At 36.1% G+C, this 23,511-nt stretch overlaps 1 protein-coding gene across 3 annotated transcripts in view; it reads right to left on the reverse strand.

Moving 5' to 3' along the window:
- Positions 1–23,511, reverse strand: part of FER (FER tyrosine kinase) — a 153,981-nt gene that overhangs the window by 105,098 nt on the left and 25,372 nt on the right. For all 3 annotated transcript variants that reach the window (XM_021524773.4, XM_021524774.4, XM_085566655.1), the window contains 4 exons: positions 22,735–22,834; positions 8,035–8,218; positions 4,997–5,134; positions 4,048–4,167 (listed from right to left, as the gene is read on the reverse strand). In XM_021524773.4, coding sequence (XP_021380448.1) covers positions 4,048–4,167; positions 4,997–5,134; positions 8,035–8,218; positions 22,735–22,834 — 542 coding nt within the window. The remainder of the gene's footprint in view (positions 1–4,047; positions 4,168–4,996; positions 5,135–8,034; positions 8,219–22,734; positions 22,835–23,511) is intronic.

Genomic DNA, 23,511 nt, shown 5'->3' on the forward strand with positions numbered 1-23,511 from the left:
AACGACTTAACAGTTAATCACTATAACACTTTAAAAATCACAGAATACCCTTACCTGGAAAGCTTTCATTTATATTTCTTAAGTTTAAAGCTCTGTTCTGCTGCAACTATCAATTAAAATAAATGCTTGATCTTAAAGAACTCATATTTCAGAGTAACAGGATATTACTATGCTCATTGATCAATTTTTAGTTTATTCTGGTTGCCTCCTCTCAGCTTTTAACACATAACTCTTCAAAGCATAAACTCTTACTCTGCTACACTTTTCAGAATTTCTCAGTATTATTCAGTGACATCTGTGAATATTTATCAGGAGACTCCATAGCTCTTTGTTTAGAAAGGTTAGCTAGTCAACACTGACTTTTAACTACCAAACTACCTGTCAAAATTTTATTATAAATACAAGTTTACCTTAAAATGGAGAAACCAGATTTCTCATCATGTTCCCTTAAAATATACATTGTTAAAACTGTTAAACAGTTATGTATGCAAAGCTGTCATTTTTCTATTGTATAGTCAATAAAACAGCTGATTCAACCAAATATTATTGACTATAAATAAATATAAGCCTTTGAATGCTTTAAATGCTTGTGAAATAAATCCGCCATGTGCGCTTTTTTGGTAGATACTGAAGGTAGCTCTCTACAGAAATATAATGTAGCACTACAAAGATCCAAGGCCATGACTTTAATACTGAAGATCAAAAGTCAAATTTCTATTGTTTCATCATGTACAGAGCTGACCTTTTAAAAGTTATCAACCATGGATAAATGATTAGACTTCTCTTGCTTGCAAATTTCTAGTTATACACAGTTACCAGAAATACGGGTGGGTTTTTTTTTTTTCTGTTTGTTGCAGTGGATTTAAAGCAAGACTGTAAGAACATATCTAAAAACACAGTTAACAAGGTATATGAGTAATGACAGTTACTGAGAACTGTAACAAACAATGAAGGGTTCTCACCTGCATTAACATTAAAAAGCAAAAGGACAAACAGGATAATAATGAACAGTTTTTACAGTCCCAGGGAACAGTGGAACTTCATAAATAATCTGCACTGCTGCTATGTTCATAATAATCCAAAAAAAAGGATAGTTTGAAAAGTGACAAAGAATGCTGATTATATAATGTTGAGGTAGGAGTAAGGCTGAATGTGAAGAATAAAAAAGAATTATCCTGGACATTGTGACACTCTGTACCTGGACTGTCATTTCAATACATATGGAAATCGGCAAATATATAGTGGGGAAAAAAATAACCCAAAGCTTTATTTATATAGAGAATGAATCATGGATCTAAAATGACCAGTTCTGCTCAGAAATAAAACCTTGGAGATACAGTAGGTAATTCCCTGAAAACACTGGCTTGATGAGCTGCTGGGATCAGAAAATCAAATTGAATGCTTCTCTAGGATTTGTTAAAACCAAAACAGAATAAGAGCACATGAAACCTTGGAAGGCCTCCCTCTAAACTGTCTATCTGCATTACCTGTGAAATTCTAGTCATTCATCTCAAACCCAATATAGCAACCTTGAAAACATTCAAATAAAGACAACCATATGGATAAAGGATGAGTAAACTTTGTGAAAGAACAGATTAAAGCTAAAAGATTGCTCTGAAAAAGAGGTCACAGAACAGAAGGTGAAAAGAAATTTACATTATCATAGGCAAAAAGGAATAGATTGTTCCTCTTCTCTTCCAAAACAAAAGCTTAAGAGTCATAAAATGAAAAAAAGATAACAGCAGGTTCACAAAATAGGAAGTTAATTTCTGGAATTCCTTGATCAAAAATTCTATGTACAACAGATACTTTTAAACACTGAACCTGACTGAAAAAGAACACAGAAGAAAAGTACTTCCAAGGATATTATAAACTACCTCCATGGCTATTAAAGACATTTATCTCAAAATATTTCAGAAATTAAAATTATCAGAGGCTGAGGAAATAGCATTATATGATCATCCCAGTTTGTTCTCCTCTCAAGACATTTTTCCTGTTGTCTAACATGGGAATGAAAAAAGCTGAGTGTCTATCTTTGGTCTGACCTACTATGGTTTAACTGTTTTTCTCAGAACCCTAAATCTATATCATAAAGTGAACACCTTAAAGACAGCAATGCTTCAAAGAGCTACCTGATTTGAGTTCCAGAAATAATGTCACACCATAAAATTTCTCCAATTTGCAAAATAATTTCAAGCGGATTAATGGTTTGCAACAGGACACTATGAAAATTGTACTGAAAATGTATATATGTAGGTAAATATACAGATATACATTCATAACAAAATTATATATTTAATCAGAAATATTTATTAGAAAAGCAAGATTTTATCTCTTTTATTTAGATATGCTGCTGTTTGGATACCAAAGGCAAGCCAAAGACAGACTCTTTCAAAAATTTTAATATTCTGTTGAAAAGGGAGGCTCGATATGTATATATTTCTTGCTACTGTGCTGAAGTACATCAAGATGTACAACATCTCACAGTTTAGGCAGGAATAATCTCAGTATAGTAATGATGCAGAATATATAAAAAGAGAAGCATGTTTAAAGGAATTTGAGTGGTTTAATTATCATGAGATCCTTTCATAAAATAAAGCTGCTTCATGACTAAATAGGCAGGTATTTCAGATTAAAATATATTTCAATATTTTTAATTGAAAATATTCAATTATCAATGGAATAGATTTACAGAAAGGAATCATATTATGTGGAGAAAAAAGAGATGATGATTAACAGCCTTAAAAAGGAATTACTAAAATCCAGAGTTTCTGTCATTTTGAAAAAACACAGGCATGAGAGTAACCTGCAGTAGATACAGCAACGTGTTTACATTTGAAAATACTTCACACTGATTTTTGTTTTCATGAAAACCTACAAGAAATAAAGATAATAAAGATTAAGGAAGTGAAATTAAATTAAAGAAAACTAAAAGTAACAATTCCCACAATGCATCATCAATGTCTTATTTGCATCAGTTATACTTTCCAAGGGGAAAATATTTCAGTTAAGGCTCACATGAACTAAAATACAGCAGACATAGCAAAAACATCATCAACCAATGAAATCCTGAATTTCCCATTTTTAATGCATTATTAACAGTTGCAATCTCACAGATGACCACGCGGGACCATTTTATGTCAAAAGTTGAGGCTGATAATATACAAACATAATAATCTCAGCAGTCAATTCGTTCCCTATAACAAATTACTAAAGGTGAACTTGGTAAAAGTTATGAAGACATTTAAGTAGGCAATATATTAACAAAACACGGAGAAGTAGTTCATCATCCTGAATAGGTAAAAGCTCTGTGAAATGCTATACAACAGCTACATCTGTGTTACTAAGTTAATGTGTTCCAAAGTTTACAATAATGAATAACAATCTCCTTTATAAAAAAAAAGCAAAAATTAAAAAAACAAGAGAAATAAATTTATTCATGAAAATTTTATACAGTGATTTAAATCACTGACCACGTAACTCAGTGGTTTCATCAAAATATTTTGCTGTTTTTCCTAAGGTAGTGAATGTGGAAACACTTTTGGGAAAATGAACCAGCACCTTCCCAAGGAGGATTCATCATAGATTTGAGGAATTTTATTAACTGGCACAGAGAATTCCATACTTTGAAAATAAGGGCAAGTTTTTGAGGAGACTAAGGAGAAGGATTTTGTGCATAGTACAGTACATCCAGCATGGGAAAGAGTCTGTAGCCTGAAAATATTTATCAGGAGACACCATAGCTCATTGTTTAGAAAGGTTAGCTAGTCAATACCGACTTTTAACTACCAAACTACCTAGCTGTCATTCATAAATATAAGTTTACCTTAAACTGTAAAAAACAGTTTCTCGTCATGTTCCCTTAAAATACACGTTGTTAAAAACTGTTAAACAGTTATGTATGCAAAGCTGTCATTTTTCTTTTGAAAAATGACACTTAGAAAATTGGACCTTAAAAATGGAGATACAGCCATGCAAAGATCTAAGTGAGCATAGATATAACATAGAATAGCACTTCCAAAGGATGAAAGGTTTGTGAAGACTTACATGACTTGCAAACTTTCTGCTGTTAAATTATTCCACATGATCTCATTAGCTTGGAGGTTTTCATTTTCTTCTAGTAAAGATGTATCAAACTCTATTTCTTGTTCAACAACTTCTGATGACCTAATTTAGCAAATAATTGTTATAATTTCAAAATCAACATGTATCTTTGGGTAGATCATAGAGCAAATCATTAGGTTTTGAAGTATTTCATTAACTATAGTTAAAATTATAGACGAAATATAATGATAGATAGAAACTGGATACATATTCTTTTTCCTGTAAAGAAAACATAATTCTAAAGGCTCATGAGACAATAAAACACACTACAGTTCTTTGAATCAAGTTCACAGCACAATCAAGGTTCTCAAAGACTACCAATGTGAATGGGTGACTCTTACTTGTTTCCATCATAAACCTGCACATGACAACCACCAATTCACATATAACAACCACAAAAAAATAATACAAGAAGTCTTAGAGCTATTTCTTCATACACTAAAACAGAGTAATAGTTCAACAAATGGGAAATACACTTTTTAAGTAAGAACTTTCTTGCATTATCTGCATGTTCTGAAGTCTCAACCTGCAATAGCTGCAGAGTACAAAGGTACCTAGAGATCACTTTCAACTAGAACAAGTTTAGCCCAGAATGCAAATGCATCCAAATAAACAGTAAATTGTCTCACGTTGAGTCTAGACTATAATGTGTAGTCTGCTGTCAGTACCAAAGTTATGGCTTTTCTCATGTAACTGGAAATCTGTTTTTCTAGAGCCAGCCAAACAGACTGTTCAGCCAGTCTTCTGTATGTGCAAAGTAAAACACTTTTGCAATTAGGATGAAGTTTTAAAAGTAACAAGGTAAAATGAACCAAACAGAAACAAATTCCTCTGAACATTTAAGCAGTTGCAGGGTTTTCTCAAGAAGAAACAATGAGATGAAAATGCTTACCTGTGAGTATCTATGAAGTCATTATACTCAGAGTTAGGGTCTATCTGTTCCACCGAGGTCTGGATCTCTTTATGGACATTCACAATCTCTTCTGTTACAAGACTGGTGATCTCGCTATATTCATCCAATATCCCTTTTCTAGAGAGGAAAAAAAAGTCTAGTGTATAACATGGCACTGAAGGCATAGATGGCATTGAAGATGCTTCAAATTTTCAAATTGTTGTTTCTACAAAGTCTTGTTCCAACTGGCTAAAAAGGGAAAAATACGACAATATATTATTCAAAGAAACAATGCATCACCTGAGGACTTTCCTCTACAGGCTTAGGCTGGCTAGAGACTCTTAAGACCATGTTCCTTCTGTTGATTTCAGTGCACCAACATACAGCATAGCTAAACTAAAAACTGGAGAGATTACAAGGAAAGGGAATGTATACAGTTCAGTGATGACACTCCTTCACAAAGGACATGTGACGCTTGTTATAACCTACACAGAATGTGAGAAACAACCGCTCACATTAAAATTTCAAATGTTTTTTAAACCTCAACAGACACAGCAAAGGACTGAATCAGGAAAAAGGCCAGCGCTGTGAGCGTGGCCAACCACCAGAGACACATCCACAAAATGGCTCCAGCTTTTATACCCCTGGGAGGGGGGAAATCGCATCAGCCAACCCTGGCACCTCCCAAAGTCTGTCAGTCAACTCTTCTTTGCTGTTTGTTGGTGGAGAATACTTTCCTACAACCCGATCAGAGGTCAGGGGTTGTCACACACCCCCATAGTAACAAGCTTTTCCCATTCCCATCTGCCCATGCAAGGGGCACAGGGACACGACCTCCCCTCCACATGCCCCCAGCAACCCTGACAACCAAGGCTGTCCAGTGCCAACCATACAGACAGGAAAAGGGACTATGGGGAGAAGACAGGGTATCCCAACAAACTATAACAACATAACCATACATCAACAGTACTTCTCTTAACATACACACAACATTCATCCCTTAACTATGAGAGCCAGTCATTGTATTACCCATTTGTAACATTGAAGATTTTCATATTTCATGACAAAATATAATCTGGCATAAGGGATAATGATTTACAGAAATGCACACATTTCCTTTCAACACTGATTTTCCGTCTTTCTAATGTTTTTTATATATATTGTCATTCAAACAAAAATAGGCATAAATCACAAGTAAGCATATATTTAAAAGAGGAGAGAAAATTAACCAAGAACTTGCTGTGATCAAGTACAAGACACTCAAGCTTGTCTTTACCTGCTTCCAAGAGTGGGAAAAACCAAATGAGAAGTGAATGGCAGAGGAAGAGGTGTGACACTACTCTTAATAGCATCTGGTAACACATACTCGGAAAACCCTTCTATTCTCCTTAACTTTTTAGTTTTCCTTCCTTAACTTTTAATTTCCTTCCTAACCTTCATTATTATTTCCTATTTCATTTTTATCTCTGATAAATTTTCTAGTTTTCCAGGATCTGAAGCATGGTGGTCACTCAAAAAACACTAATGGATTTTGGCTAGCCAAATATGCAGAGGAAAAAGTGTAAATGCATTTTTCCTGGATAAGATCTCAAGTTTTGTTTGCTCTGTAAAAAACAATGGTATGATAGGATTTTTTTCAGTGCACTTGTACTGAGCAGAAAACAGAGAAGTGAAGGCATTAAATCTTGTCTTTTCTGAGAATATCATGTGTGAAAAAGTTCCAGAAAATACTTAATGGAGTGTGATGAAAAGATACCTAAACATCAACTACAGCAATGCCATATCTAAGAGAAAAAGAATATATCAATTACAATGACAAAAAAGAGGAAAAAAATAGTAGCAATATTAATCTATACTTTTTTAGGTTTAAAAAACTAATTCACCTGCAAAATTAGGATAATTGAGGAAGTTTAGCTTCACAGAGGTTCTCACACTAAGCTCTGCATTTGAAATCAGCATCTCTATATGTGCACCAAAGGTATTATAATAGAATAATTTTCCAATACATTCAGAACTCACAAAAATGTCTATGTAGTGACAAAAGAATTTTTTACAGGTTTTTACTCCAGGAAGAGCAAAGGTAAGTTTCAATAAGATCTTGTTCTATCATATATTTCCTCAGTTAATTATTATATCTCGTGATTCTAAAAAAAATCACCTGAATTAGAGCACACACATTTAACTGTAGCCTTTTGGTGTAATCTTGCACGCAAAATTAAAAGGACTGTACAGGGAGTACTACAAAGATTTATTTCAATACCAGCACCTGAACCAAAAAAATTACTCTATAGGGAAGCTAATGATGCCTGCACCATATAAAGTGTGGAATCCTCAACTGTCCCTCACTTCCTGCGTACTGCAGTCAAGACAAATTGTGACTTCAGAATAGGCAAGAATATAAATTAAATAAGAGTGTTTCACATCTGAATTAAGAACACTTACAAAAAAAGGTAACCACCCTTTGGTGCTTCAAAATTAGAAAGGAGGGATGAAAGTCCTCAATATCTGTTTTCAGATATCATCACTTTGCACATACTCTGTAATGATGTAAGAATGGTCTTTTAGGAAAGAGGTCATAGTATTTTTAAGGGGAGACTCCTTACAGTGAAATCAAGTTTACATAATCCTGTTAATCCTCCCACCCATACCATTAACTGTGCATCAGACTGTGGCTCTTCTACAATCACTTTCAAGACAGTTGGGCAGTTTAAACCACATTTGTTGCTGGTGGAATTTCATAATAATGACTACCAGAGAGGCAACAAACTTGGTATAGTCTATTAGCAGAAGGAAAAATCATGAGGTCAAATATAAACACTGCAGTCAATCTGTAAGAATTTTTAAGAAGATGGTGTCTTGTTGCTTAAGTAAGCACTCACAAATACCGTCTGCATCATTTGGATAGACTTTTTTCAACTGTTATCCCCTGATATACAAGTAATTAATCACAGCTTCTTATTTCCAACTGTTCTTATAAATTAATTAGAATACTACACATAAAAATTTACAAGTTAGAAATATTTAAGAACACATCTTACAGGGCTTTAATCATTTCTTCTTGCATCTTCTGTAGTGAATCAAGTAAGAGGGGAAGTGTAGTATCGTAATACTGGTGCTGATGTAATTGTGCTCCTTTCAGTGCCAACACATACTGGTTATGCAACATATGAAGTTTCATAGTGGCTTTTTCACACCGATCTTTGGCTTTCTCTGTCTCCTTTCCTGCAAGAAAACAAAACAAAAATGCACATGGTGATTTAAAAAGTATACAGGCCTACAGATGACACACCTGGTAAATTTATGTCAGGTTTGCCCCTTTTTCTACAGTAATTTTTAATGTACTTCTCTGAAGAAGGAAAAATACAACCACTTCCAATTAATTAGTTAATTATTAATTGACATGATCAAATGTAATTATTAATTAATAAATTGACATTATCAAATGTCTAGGTTTTCTAATTAATAAACTTTGTAAGAAAAAGGTTATCTTTCAGCAGAAACGTAAGAATTCTTTATCTAAAAGTATATAAAAACTACAAGTATAAAAATAATACAACTACCAACAAGAAAGATATCTCAGATGCATTACTATCTCAAAGCTTTTTTTTTTTATTTGCAAAATTTTATTTTTAGAAGAGAGATGTCTTCCTACACTAGATTCACTATAAATATATTACATTTTTGTATTCAAGCATTTCTATTGCTACCTATATTCCTAACAAACTAATGATGCAGTCAGTCTACATATAAGCAGCTGTATATAACCCTCACACTGTTACTCCTGCTCAAAACGGGCAGCTTGTCTCCTACACCTCAGCATTTCCCTATCACACTGATATCCTGATCAGGATTGGCTCTACAGCCTCAGCCTTGCACCACTGAGACCAGAAGTCCTCAAGTTCAAGCTGACAGGACCAGCTGAGGGTTGAACTGCAGAGCAACAAGGTACTTCATGAGCACACCTATCCCATTCTTTGCCACAGTGACTGCACAGCTATGTGGGGTATGCTATCAACACTTTTCCCAGCACAAATCCAAAATGCAGCCCCACAACAGCTACTGTGAAGAAAATCAACTCTAATTCAGCTATAACCAGAACAGACACACAAGCTTTTAATGAATCCTTGCTGTCTTCTTTATATTTACCAAGTATCTCATTACTTTTTCAGCAAATAAGATAATTTTAAATTAATCTCATATCTGCAAATATCAAGTGCATAGTCATAAGTATATGCACAGATAAACACATGCTACCTAAAGTAATCTCATTCACACCACTCCATTTCTTATAAACATAAAATAAATTATCTAAGTAAAAACACGTCTACTACCCATCACAAAGTAGTTGAGAAAAAGGAAAATGTAAGCATTCATAGCTAAGTGGCAAAACAGCTGCTTGAAAGCAAACCTTGAAGATCTGTGTCATATAAGGAATACACACGGGACTGTGAACTCAAATAAATCAAAACAGAGCAACATTAAAGGCACACTAAAAAAAACTTGAGGGAAAACCAGTAACAAATCCTCTTTCATATACATTGGCGTCAGCAACCTTGTCAGAAAAAGTAAACAACAGTCACCATATAAAAGGATCTGGTACAAGAAAAGATTTTTTTTTCCTTCAGACCTTCAGATATTTCCAGGATGAAATATTACTTTGTGAAAGAGTCAATGAATCTCTTTTTTCTAAGCTGTCAGAAAAACGGTTGTTGAGACTAAATGAAATGAGAACAAATTATGAGGACTGGATGGTGCTTAGCTTTGAAACTTTAAAGGTACTTGAGATAGTTTTAGCTAAAATATTATGATTAGTTTATACAGGAGGAAGTAGGCACTCAGTGGAGAGTCCCAGGAATACCAGCTGGACTCTTAATTGTCTGATGAGGTGACGAAGACGATGATGATGAAGATGCTGTCTGAAAGTAGCAAACGGGGAAACCAAATGTGAAGAACTGGAAAAAAAACTGTCACAGTTTGACACTGGCCAAATCCAAGCACCCAGAAAAGCTGCTCGCCCACTGTCTCCTGCCACAGCTGGGAATAGAGAAAAAAATTTAATGAAGGGCTTGTGAGTTCAGATAAGGACAGGAAGAAAACACTCCAAGGGCAAAACAGGCTCAACTTAAAGGTACAAGGTAAGTTTATTACTAACAAAATCAGGGCAGGATAATGAGAAGTCAAATAAACCATTAAAAACACCTTTTTCTCTCCAACCCCTACCTCCTTCCCACCAACAGCACAGGGAGACCGGGCATGGGAATTTTGGTCAGTTCATCACTGAGATTATCTTCCACTGCTTTGGGAGAGGAATCCTTCCCCTGTGACTCCGTGGGGTCGCTCCCACGGGAGACAGCTCTCCATGAACATCTCCAGTGTGGGTCCACTCTCACCAGGAGCAGCCAAACCCCACCTGCTGCAGCATGAACTGCCCTCACGGGCAGACAGCCCTCCCAAAACTGCTGTGGCACGGGTCTCTCTCTTGCCACGGGTGCAGCCCTCCAAGGACAGGCTGCTCCAGCCCAGGAGCAAGGGCCCTCTCTCCGCTGGGTCTCCCAGTGGATCACAGCCTCCTCCAGGCATCCCCCCGCTCCAGCACGGGCACTCCCCATGGGCTGCGGGAGCATCTCTGCATTCCCCGTGCCCCCATGGGCTGCAGGGCCACAGCTGCTTCAGCATGGGCTCAGCACAGCCTGCAGAGGAACCTGGGCTCTGTGCCTGGACCACTTCCTCCCTCTCCTTCTCCACTCACCTGGGTGTCTCCATGCTGTTTTCCCTCTTCCTTTTCTCTGAGTAGAAAAAACTGTGCTCCCTTTGTTTTGATTTTCCTCTTAAATATGTAATCACAGAGGCATTACCAAGTTCTTTCACTGTCCCAGCTTTACCCAGCAGCGTTTCCATCTTCAGAGCCTTCAGGGATTGGCACTGCTGGACATGGTGGAAGCTTCTGGCAGCTTCTCACAGAAGCCACCTCTGTGACCCCCATCACTGCCAAAAACCAGACCATGCAAAACCAACACAGAAACCTTAAGAGGTACTAATTAAAACAACAGTAAATTACAGAGTGAATATTTAGAGAGGTGCACGTGGGTAAAGAACTATTCTGGTTTAGTAATCCAAATGCACATAGAAATGAGATCTTGGGGTCAGTACAGCAAGATTGATGGAAATATAAACTCAGTGTTCAGTAGCTGCTGAACAGAATGTTATTTAGCAAAGGAATAGACTGGGTTGTTATGCTACTGAACTGATTAAATTCACTTAAAAGTATGAAATTTGTTGACCTCAAGCAGGATATATTTGACATACAAAAGGTTTAGAAAAGAGCAATGCCATCAGATGGGTCGGAAACAAGACAATTACAGAAAGAATTGCTACAGTGAAGGGTCCTGAAGCACTAAGAGTCTGAGGAGGAACATGTAAGAAGAGACACAGGAAACAGACCTGCACAACCTCTTTCAATGTAAAAGCCATACATTATATGGCATTATATGGAAAGAGTAAAAACACAGATCTTCTTCAACAACAAAAAAAACTTACATGGTTTAACAGTGAAGGAACAAGTGTATGCAAAAAATTTAAAAAAAAGAAAAAAAGAAAAACAATCCTGAAGAGCTACTAAGAACTAGGACAGCACTTCTGACTCAGGAACTCCCTAGGTAATAAATTACCATTAATCCAATCTACGTTTCTATTACTTTATACTTTCCTATGGCTCTCCAGAAACTTGCTACTTTGCACCACTGTCAGCTACATTTCAAACACAGATTAATAAAAATTAAAAGGATATTATGTCTTTTATTTAATTGAAAACAATCCAATTGCTGACCTGATTTTGTACATGGAAGGTACAGATTTCTTACACTACAATTTATCCGAGTTACTCTGTACAACAAGGACAAAGCACATCTCTAGAGCCATCATCAGAGAAGAATTTTTCAAGTAGGTATGAATTAAACAATCCACTTTAAAAATTAAAATCCAAAGTAGAACTGCTTTGTAGAGATAACATTCACAAGTCTATCTTAAACTTTAGCCAGACATAGCAGATTTTGTCTTTGGCAAACCATCTAAACTCATGTTTCATGAGGAGACCAATTTTTTTTATATCCCGCCCAAAAAAACTCACACTATTTATTTCTAAATTAAATGCAGCCCATTTATAAAGGAAAAAATAATCCAACACATCAGAATAATATCCCAGAAATTAAACACCCCCAAATATGCATGTCTGACACCAGCACAAAAACATAACAGGATGGTGTAAAATCCTATTTTCACATCTGCCTTTGGAACTAAATTTCTCCCGTATATACATTATTCCTGACCTGAAAACTTCAACTGACTTCAGAGTATTATACAAAAGTATCATACAGACTTTTTTCTAAATACAGTAGGCTACAGAGTCAATCTGGTCATCTTCAGGTTAAAACATAAACACCGTAAGGTCTTTCTGGAGAAGGAAAGGTATGTGGAACATGGGGAAATACTGGAAGGTGACTGAAGAGAATTTGGAAGGAAGGGAAGAGGTCATGTACAGTTACAGGATGAAGACTAGATGAAAAAGGAGAGGACAAAGCTGTTGGAAGCTGGTCCATAGTGGCACCGTTCAGGGAAGCCAGAAGAGTAAGGCAAGGTGGTAGCACAGGCAAAAATGCTGCATTATTTCTTGGGTTATTCTGTGTTTGGCTATTCCTACTCAAGCATGTCCTAGATCAAATAATCTAAAATTATCTCCATATGTTGTAGTTTAAGACCTACAAGTTGTCTGTGCATGTGTTTAAAATACATTCCTTATCAGTTTTCAGCTTATGAAATATTAGCACATCTAAATCATACCATGTACCATCAGTATGGGCTTGTGACCTGTGAACTGCAACAAACCACCTTCAACAGCAAAACTAAATTGAAAATTTACACTAAAATTATCAAATTCACATAAGTCACAATTTAATAATACTGTATCTCTTTCAGAAACCTCATTACCATGTAAAGTATCTGATTTTCCCATCCGTTTTAAGGACTAAATACAGTTGCTACACATTACTCCTCAGCAGAACACCTCAACTAATTGTGACATAAATCAAATTATCATATTCACTCAACTTTAAAATAGAGTCTTGGATCTATATTTAATTCAGGGAACACAGTTACAGTATTATTTTCATATTGTAATTTGTTTTTTAAAGTAGCAAAATGCAGTGAAGCAGCATACACAGTTGTTCTACATATTAATTAGCACAGAGGAAAACATCCAATTTTCTTTATCTCTACAAAGAATTTCATAAATAGATCTAATTATAATTCTACTGCCATCAGCTGTTGAACAAACAGTTTAATGTTAATAGAAACTGATGGGTATACAATATGTCACACCATAAACTACTGTGAAGCTTGCAAAATTCAATTATGAAAGTTTTATATTTACAAAGAAAAGGTTGGCTTTTTCACTCATTCTGGAGTCTAGTATTTCTATTTCTAATAGAAATGCATTTAAGATTTTACTGCATACAGTAAAATCATCCAGGAAACAAACAGCCATCCAGGGAAAGAATGTTTCAGTCTATTTTCAATTAAAAGGCAAATTTGCTAATCTAAAGTTCTTGCAATCATAATTATTAGACTCCTGTCACCTAATAATCACCTAGACTAGAAGAAAAAATGGTGGATGGGACAATAAACTGAGAAAAATTTTAGCTCATAATGTTTAGTTTATCTTTTTTTAAATCGCCATCAATGTGCAGCGCAAATGCCTCAGGGAAACTGACCTTAAGGAAATAAATGCTGCAGATAGAGAAAAGTTTTCACACATATTTTGGCTTTAAAAGAAATAATTATGCCACTGAGCTCAAGTTTTTCCCAGGTTTTCCAGCTCCTTCCAGCTAGACATTCAGTCATTCCAAAGTGATAACAAAGTATTCATAAAAGAGTTAAGAAAGAGCATTATAAAAGCTTAGCTCACAACAAACTAAATTTCTAGATTTATAGCTCCTGGTATTGAAATGTGACCTTTGACTTCAGCACACAATAAATGCCACCCCATGTAGATATGCCAATGACACAATATTACTCAAGGCCAGCTTCTGACAATTAATTTCATTTATTTTGAAAAGTAGACAATGACACAATATATGGTTACATCCCTCCAACAGAAACAAAAGGAGAAACCTTAAACATGCTAAAACTGTGGAAATAGACAAAAAAAATTATAAACAGAAGAACAAGGTGAGTATCTAAATTAATAACAAGAAGGCAGAAAGTCTTTATACATAAATAAAACTGTGGCTAACAATCCACAAAAACTGAGGACTAAAACATATGTCAGGGACATAACAATCTCTTGTAATTCAGAGACTGCAAAAAGCAAATCCATCCAAATTTCTAGGTATAGGTAAGTACAGGGAAGAGCAGCAGAGGCAATGTCATAAGAAATGTGGGCAGCAATGACACTTGCAGGGGAAATCTGGACAGTACCAAAAGTGACTACAGAGCCCTAAGGACAGACATGAAAAGTAAAAGGGACCAGGCTGTGTCCCCCTTAATCCTGCCAGTGAAGGGAAAGGGTGCAAGGAGAGCACTGACAGTACAGGCTGGCAAGCAGCTGCAGAACCAGTGTCAGCCACGGGGGTCTGGATTCTAAAACCATGGGATCCTTTCTGCAGACCACCATCTGCTTGAAAGATAGGAAGCCCCTTCCTAAGCGGGGCAAAAGTATTTTTGTCATTATGAAGGCTTTAAACTAGGAACTACACAGGAAGGTGAGAGTGACCCACAGTCCTGAGGAAGGAGACTGCTAAGGAAAGGGCATGGTAAGATGGGAAGGGATCAATCACAAAGAAAACAAATCAGCAGGTGCAGGTGGGCAAGAAGGTTCCTGCAAAGCACCAGTGTGAGAAGTTCCACAAATCCTTTCCAGGACCTCAGCATGCTGGGATGACATGCCTGTGTATCACTGTATGCAGCGTGAGCAGTAGGCGTGGTGAGTTGGGTGTCTGTGTGCAGCTGTAGGGGTGGGATATTGTCAGGATCGCAGAGGCAGGACTGGTGCAATGCAATGGAGAGTTCAGATTCCTGGAAGTCAAGGAGAGGGAGCTGCCCTTTACAGGAGAGACCAGCTGGAGTGCTGCATCAGGATGGGTGAGGAGTGACAGAGAAGGAGCAACCTTAGGGGTTAGGATTATGGAGGGAACAGGTAAAGTCCCACAGTACATTAAGCAGCTTGGCTCCAGAGTTGTTGCAATTTTCTGGATTAAAATCTCACTACGTATCACAGTAGTTGGTATCAGAAAATTTTTACATGAAAAAGAGGGGAGAATCAGAGCCTTTGCTATTTTTTTTTTTTAATGGAAGTAACAATCCTCCCCTGAGCAAGTATGCAGGTCTTGAGCACATAACAATTTTTAAGACAGAAAAAACTTTTCTTCTTCAGTTTGATTTAGAAACTTTTATTTTTGTAAATACCAGCACTAAACTATAAAGCTGTCAATGCATATAGTGATCTACAATGCATTTCCCATTGTTTATAACTGCAGTTTTTCCATAATTTTCCAGAACTGCATTTTTCTTTCCATCTACACCTTTTTTTAGCATTTTCAACAACAAAGACAATTTCTGAGTATTTTGCTGTCTTTACATTTGTTTATCAATACCAAAACTCCAAAACAGTCACTTCCTTATTTATTTCAACTTTGGAGATACACCTTTTCACAGAGCATTATTTAATTGTACCTGAAAAAGAACACTCCATTACATTATTTGCTTACATTATGGTATTGAACACATTCTTTACACTCATGAATGAGATGGCCATGTCTTTCAAATAGCTCTTTTTCTATAAACATATTTTTTTAATAAAAAAAATATTTTTACATTAGAGAATCATAAAACTTGACTCAGCTGCTCCACAGACTGAAACTGGAGCAAAATGGGACATGGTCTTTATCTCAATTGAATTTTAGTATGGACTAAGCACTTAAATTACAGCAAATCATTTAAAAGCCTAGATATGATGGGAAAAAAAAGACTACTTTAATACATCAAACCAATGTAATTATGTATATTTATGTTAACTGATTACCAATACAATACATTACACAACTTACAGTTAGTTCCTGAAAAAAAAAACCATTGCACCCTGCTTTTGGAGACAATCTTCTCACTTTTCCGGTTCTATTTCCACAGTTTTTTCAATTTCCCAGATTTTCATTGTGCAATGGGAAAGATACAGGTTGTAGAACTTGCTCTGTAATTGATCACTCTATATTACCCATTTAACTGATTTCAGGACCTTCCTGATCCAAATTATCTCCTAACTTCCATATTTCATGCTATAATGCTAGAAACATCTAAATACCATAGGTAATTATGAAAATTACTTCCTCATACAATAGTTCATATTGATCCCAAAAAAAACACCAGTTACATGACTTTTGAATCATTTGGACTCCCATACTGAGCCTGGCTTCACTTCCCTAAGGCTAGGCCAGGCTGGGATATTCCAGTTGGAAGGGACCTACAAGAATCATGAAGTTACACTGCCTAATCAATTCAGGACTAGCAGAAAACTAAAGCATGTTTTGGAGAACATCGCCCAAATGCCTGCTAAACACTGACAGGCTTGGGGCATCCCCCACCTCTCTGAGAAGCCTGTTTCAATGTTCAAACATTCTCTCAATGAATAAAAGTTTCCTAGCTTCAAGTCTGAACATCCCCTGGCACGGCTGTGAGCCCTTCCCATGCGTCCTGTCCCTGTATCCCAGGGAGAAGAGATCAGCCCCTCCCTCTGCACTTCCCCAGGAAGCTGCAGAGAGCAGTGAGGTCACTCCTCAGCCTCCTTTTCTCCAAAATGGACAAACCCCAACTCCTCAGCAGCCCCTCACAGCACAGCCCTTCCAGCCCTTCCACCAGTTCCACTGCCCTCCTCAGGCAGCATCCCAGAGCCTTCACATCCTTCCTCACGTGTGAGGCCCAGAACCACTCTCAGTGCCCCAGGTGAGGCCTCAGCAACACTAAATACAGAAGACAATCCCCTCTGGTTGGCTCTGCATGTTCTGTGTGTGATGCACCCCAGATGACTGACACCTGTCACCCTGCTGATGGTGCAGAGCCTGCCATTCACCAGCATCCCAGGACGCTTCTGCAGGGCTGCTCTCCAGCTGCTCCACGCCCAATTTACACTTTTACAAATTCCTATCTACAAAGCAATTTTTATGCAAACTGCTGCCACTAAACTAGGACAGCTTTGACTGTTAGTTCTGTCTCTGGAAGCACACTCAGAAATTTAGTGGGTCATCAGCCTTATCGTCACTTTGCAAATCAAGATAAGCAAACAACAGTGATCTCAATTAACACAGGTTTTACAAGATGAAAATCACAAAGACAGACAGAAACAAGATAGGATTTACCTTCAATCTCAAAGGTCTTTTCCCTTTTATGTCATGCAAGATTGTTACATTAATGTATTTCTTCAAAATCCCTTACTCTTTTCTCCTCTCAACCAGCTTCTGAGAAGAGGATAGATTTCTCCCAATTATTATTTAACAAATTAATGATTGAAAAGAATGAACAGTTTAATAATGCGGAAAAAAAATCCCAAAACTATTTGTGTATACTCAGAGTTCAAATTTACAGAATACCACATCTAAACTTCTGAGTTTAGAATGAGTTCACCAAAGCTATCATCTTAAGCAAGCAATATAGCATAAAAATAGCAAAAATTAATATTCCATCTTTTGAACTGCTGTCAGATACTGTCAGGGCAAGGTATTAAGAACCTCCAGCCAGTTCTCTGTCCAGTGTCTGCTGGTCTGTGAGGAGAGCACATCCTGGGGCTGCATGTCTGTGTGTAGTGGAAACAGTACATCCAAGCTGGTCGCACACTCCATAAGTAGTCACCATGATCTCTTTCCACTCCCTTGGGTTTCCTGCTCTAGAAGCTTTATTTTGTACAGAAGAAACAACCCTACTCCTTCCAAGCAAAAGCACTGGTAGTATATATGTGTTGAAACACTTGCAGTAGAGCATTAATTTTAAATCTATGCAGCATGCTGGCCTCTGTGAGTAAGACAGACCAGTTCAGCCAGTGTTACTTGTTTTGTCTTAACAATATGAGAGTTTCAGTCAAAACTAAGCTTAAAAAAAAAAAATCTTAATAGGAGTTTCCCTCATTGCAGCAAGAACTACAGGCAACATTTGCCACCGGTTGTATAATAACAATTTTAAAGGCCTCTCACAATGAATGCACCAGCCATCTAATAAGTATTTTCTGACCACTTGGCTGTTACAAAGAATAGTAGGACAATGATTTAATGAAAGATTTTTTAACAGCTCCCTTATTTATCACAGATGTGAGCTTATGCTGCTGTAAAGCTACAGTATGTACCACAGAAGTCACAAATTCTGAATTATTAAATCACCTGAGTTGCAGCAAAAACATTCTTACAGCAGACGCAATGTGGCATAATGTGGTAGGTGCACACTTAGTATTTCTAAGCTCCACTAAATCACAATGTTGTCAGGGAACACAAGCCTAGAGAAATTTGATGAAGTATTTTTTATGCTGTAGCAGCATAAAATGGAATTATAATATTAAATACTTAGAATCCATGTATGTTTTCCTTTATTATATATTTCAGATCTATTGTGTCACATAAGAGCACTGCAAAATATTTTCTACATTCAATCAGTAATGAACTGAATAAGACTACAATAAACATCCATAACTAATGTATTTACACAAAACCTGTAATTTTTTCCAAAGAATACATTGTATCAAAAATCAGTATGAACCTCCCAAAGTGACACTGGCTCTGTTCCAACTTCCAATTTTTACCAATATATGAGCAACCCTTTCAGACTTCAATATCTAATGCCAAAATTATTTAAAACAGATGCTAGATTTTATTGAAGCATTTAAACTTCTTTAAAAACCTGTAATGAATGGAGTATATTATTGTTTCATGTCAACATTATTTCCTTATTTATAAAGCAGTAATACTTAATAAAAAGATTCAAGGATGAAAATATTTGAAACACCCCACAGACACACTGAACTATACTTAGATCTCTCTTAGATCCTGCAGAAACAAAAATAATTGTGCAAACAGCAAACTTAAGTGGAAGCAGTTACTAATCCAACCAAATGAGATTCAAAATGTAATGAAATATCACACGATACTTACAGTTGTCCTACAGTCTCTATTTTGTATTCTTAATACATATTCATTAAATTATTTCAGAAGATTTGTGACTTCTTTAGTGAAACCATGGTTTTTCCATCTGGCACAAATTTTGGCGTGATATGTTTTTCTACAGCACCAACATCAATATGACACATTCTAATCACCTTGTTACTCAGCATCACTGATTAGCACAGCCCTGTAAACTCAGCCTCGTATATACTCTGAGACTGTTACTTTGGACTGCCTTGTAAAATGTTTTCTCTGTTTTTTGTCAGTATCACACATCCAGAATGTTTCACAGGGCTGTCCATTTCATTATAGAAAAATAATATAATAAGATCTTATCTTTAGCACCAAAGACCCCTGCATGCCCTATGACTCCAATGCCCCAGTTCTGCAAATGAACATGCTCTGCATTCCCACTACATATACTTGGTGGAATTCTTTTAACAAAACTTTCTAATCTAGAAGAGACTATTGCATCCAATCTGTCCATAGAGTCCCCAAAACTGAAGTATGCCTCGTTAAAGAGGCACTGGACTAGTTCAGCTTGCTGACTTCATCCTCTCTCTGCCTATTATTTCTTCCTATACATTAAAAACCATATGAATGAATGTCTGGGAAAAAAAGGGCAGAAAACTATCATGCAAATGACTAACATCAACCAGACTGCCTGACACCTGGAGCCTCCATGTAAAAGAAAAACCAACCAGACTGCATTTGTGATTCCTATGGGAATAACTGGGGCAAAGGCTAGAAAAAACAAAATAAATCAGGCAGACACTGGTGGCCATAACAAGGCAGAGCAACCCAGCCCAAGGTGGAAGTGGCAGCCAAGTCTCAGTGGTACTCCCTCTGCAACACAGTTGTCCCACTGCTTCCCTCGGTGCACATGCAGAAGCAATGCTAGCAGAGGGTTCCCCAGAACAGCTTCTGAAACACAATCTCAGACACTTTCATCTTCCTCCAGATCTGGACAGCACACAGTCTTCCATAATAAAGCTCCTGCACTCCTTCAAAAATCAGTTCCCTTTTCTCCACTAAAAAACTATAAAAAAAATCCCACCATGTAATTTACCCATTGCACAAACACTAACAAAACCTGTAAACTAACCAGTATCATTAGTCAGTCCTTAACACTTATCTTTCCAATTAGGGTGTCATTTATTCAAAGTTACACTTCACTGGTGTAAAGTAGCATACACAGAAATTCACATTTACCTAAGAATACTTCCTGATTCCAGAAAATCATAACATCACTTTCCGCTGTACAAACTTTGCCAACCTTTACCCTTATCAGTTAATATCATCTACCATGTGTGTTTAGCCCAGAGCTTAATATGTTTTAATAACTCAACTAGAAAACTAGGAAGCAATTATCTTCACAAGCTGAAGAACCAATTGTACCTCTTTCACTAGCAGCTCTAATCTCACCCAAAAGCGGCTTTACTATTCTACAACAAAGCAGAAAAAGTTACTACATTTCAAAATCACTACTCCTGCAAAACAGAAACACTTGTCAGACCACTTTGTGTGATCTTCATTCTTTTCCTGGGGACCAGCTTGTACAGGTGCTAGACAAATGCACACATAACCCCCAGGGTAAAGCTAAAATTCTATGTCCTAAGAGGTGGTTTTCCCATTTAGCTCCAGAGAGGCAAGGCCAGTCACTGCCTTACAGACTTGGACAGTCCCTACAGAGGAACAGACTCTGTTTAAAAAAACATCTTACATAAATGAACCTGGAAGGGCTATTTTAGCACATTACTTGCAAGAGCTGATGTCAAAAGATTTTAATTTGTTTAACAAAATGGTTTTCAGCTCATTTTCAATACTTAGTTATGCCCTCTCACTGCTCTGGTAAGCACTGTTTCTGCTCTTGTTTTCAGTAATTCTTGAAATCATGAAAAACGGAATCAGTTTCTACATTAACAAAAGTAATGTATCTTAATAGCACATAATCTGAATAAGCATAGTTTACTGAATAAAGAATACCCTGGAATAACGAAGCATTTTCATTTTAAGACTTCCCTAACTTTCCACTTCACCAGCAAACCAGTTTGACAACTTAAAAGCTCAGAAACACCAATACTTAGAAAAATTCAAGTGGCTCTGCTGATCTGCAGCTGATAAACAACTGTAGTAGCTCATCAAATGCACTAGTATTTGTAAACAGGAACAGGGCCTGGGATGCAGCAGGAGAGAAGCAATTCTGCAACTTTTGGGAGAAAAACATTTTTATGGGCTTCAGTGTTTATCAAAGTGAGATTTTAGCAAAAATGAAATTAAGTATGAATTATAATAAGACAAATATTAGATAAAAGTCTGAAAGAGATGGTCAAAGAAAACCACAGGAGGTAAGTGTCTTAAAAACAATTTATATTTGCTGTCTATCTGAAGAAACATTAATTCAGTTAATCAAAACCACATCAAAACATCACAGCTGTGACAGACAAAATACTCCTTTATTCCAGTGGGAAAGTTTGGTGCTTCAGGAATAGAGAATGACCAGATTATTAACAGGAAGAGAGGATAAAACAGGCTAAAAATAACATACTAAGATCCGAACATCCTATTATATATTCCATTATATATACTACATATTCTGATGTTAAGTAGTTACTTGAGAATAAACCAAGATAAATCAAATTAAGTTAGATATAGAAAACATGGAACTGGATCAAATTAACATCAAAGTATGCATTTTTATTTTTAAGTCTTTATGAGCTTCTGTAAAAGAAAATGAACAGTAAAAGTTCAAGAGAGCTAAGCATAACTTCTTATCCCCTGCTGTTTTGTCCAAATTTGAGACAAATCTGGAAAGAAACAATCTCTTCTCACTGAGAGCTACTATAATTATACTATAACAGAACCAAGAATATTAACTGTCATTTAGACACTCATACAAAACCTTAAGATGGATCTTGGAATTACACTTACATACTGCCAGTCAATTTTCACTAAAGGAAGAAAAGAAAATCTATGAAGCACACATAAGAACTATTAGCACAATATTTCAATACATAATAGAACAATGGCTCTCTTTTATCTTATCATTCAAGCATAATTCAACAGGACTAAAAATCCATGCAGATTGAACACATCACTCCCTAAAAAAAAAAAAAAATCTCAGTGTGCAAATGACTTATTTTCCTCTTCTAGATTAGGCTAACAAAGATTTGATGAGTTACACTGACAAGAACTGATACTCATGCCACTGTATCAACAATAATAATTCACAGACAAGTAGGCTGCAGCTACAACACAGGTGAGACCAGAGTACATCCAAGCAATTTTAGATTTCAAAAACATCCACTGAAGGAATCATACGAGAACTTAAAAGAATCACCATTTATATTTTATGAATTTTTAAGAGATTATACTATACCAAGCATACATGATGACAATCACCCTGGCTTACTTAAGAAACTAAATTAGATTTTATATTGTAATCAAGTTGCTCAGAATAAAAAATATTTTAAAATTACCTTGTTTCATTGTAAGTGTTTTAGCAGGTTTGAAAAAGGCACTAATAAGTATACAAAATGAAGTCAATCATACCTTTAGCCACAGCTTCTTTATACTTTTCTTTGGCAGAATTTACTTCTTTTATTAGTTGCCTGTAGCTAGATTTAAGTTTCTCTAGTTCTGTCTTTGTGACCTTTAAGAAAAGAGAAATATAAAAAGTATTAAAAGTACTTATTCTCAACGTTAAAAAAAAATAACATTAGTAAAACAGAATTAACAGAATTTATTATCCAAGATAAGGATGCTACACTTTCCACCGGCTTGAGAAAATCTTAATAGGATATTATATGGTTCAAATTACATGGTGCAAAATCAAAATCAATAAATGCATGGAATTAAGTAAGAGCCCTAAGACACAAATCCCCATTCACATGAATGTAATTAAAAATATAGTCAGAAAATCCAGCTAATCATCGACAATATTCCATTCCAATTACAAGGCCAAAGAAAAATTGCTAACAAATCATGCTGGCTTAAAATGTCCTATGTATAGGAAGGAATTTTTTTTGCACCTAAAAAAACCCCAGAATTTTTAGATATTACACTTCACACAAATGACTAAGGAACAGTAACTTGACATGAAATAATCTCTCAATTGTAAAACTTAAACACTAAAAAGGAATACCAAACCAATAACCAAAAAAACTCAAACAAAAACCCAACTACAGAAGCAATCAACCAAATAGGAAACCTCTACCATGAAACTGAGCACTGAACATAAACATGTTTTTGGTGACAAAATTTTTCTGTTCTACCCCAACATTCACTCAGTGTGTGACAAAATTAGTGCAGAAATAATGAAATAACTAT

This window comes from Lonchura striata, chromosome Z (assembly GCF_050655825.1).
Source record: "Lonchura striata isolate lonStrDom1 chromosome Z, ASM5065582v1, whole genome shotgun sequence".
Lineage (NCBI taxonomy): Eukaryota > Metazoa > Chordata > Aves > Passeriformes > Estrildidae > Lonchura > Lonchura striata.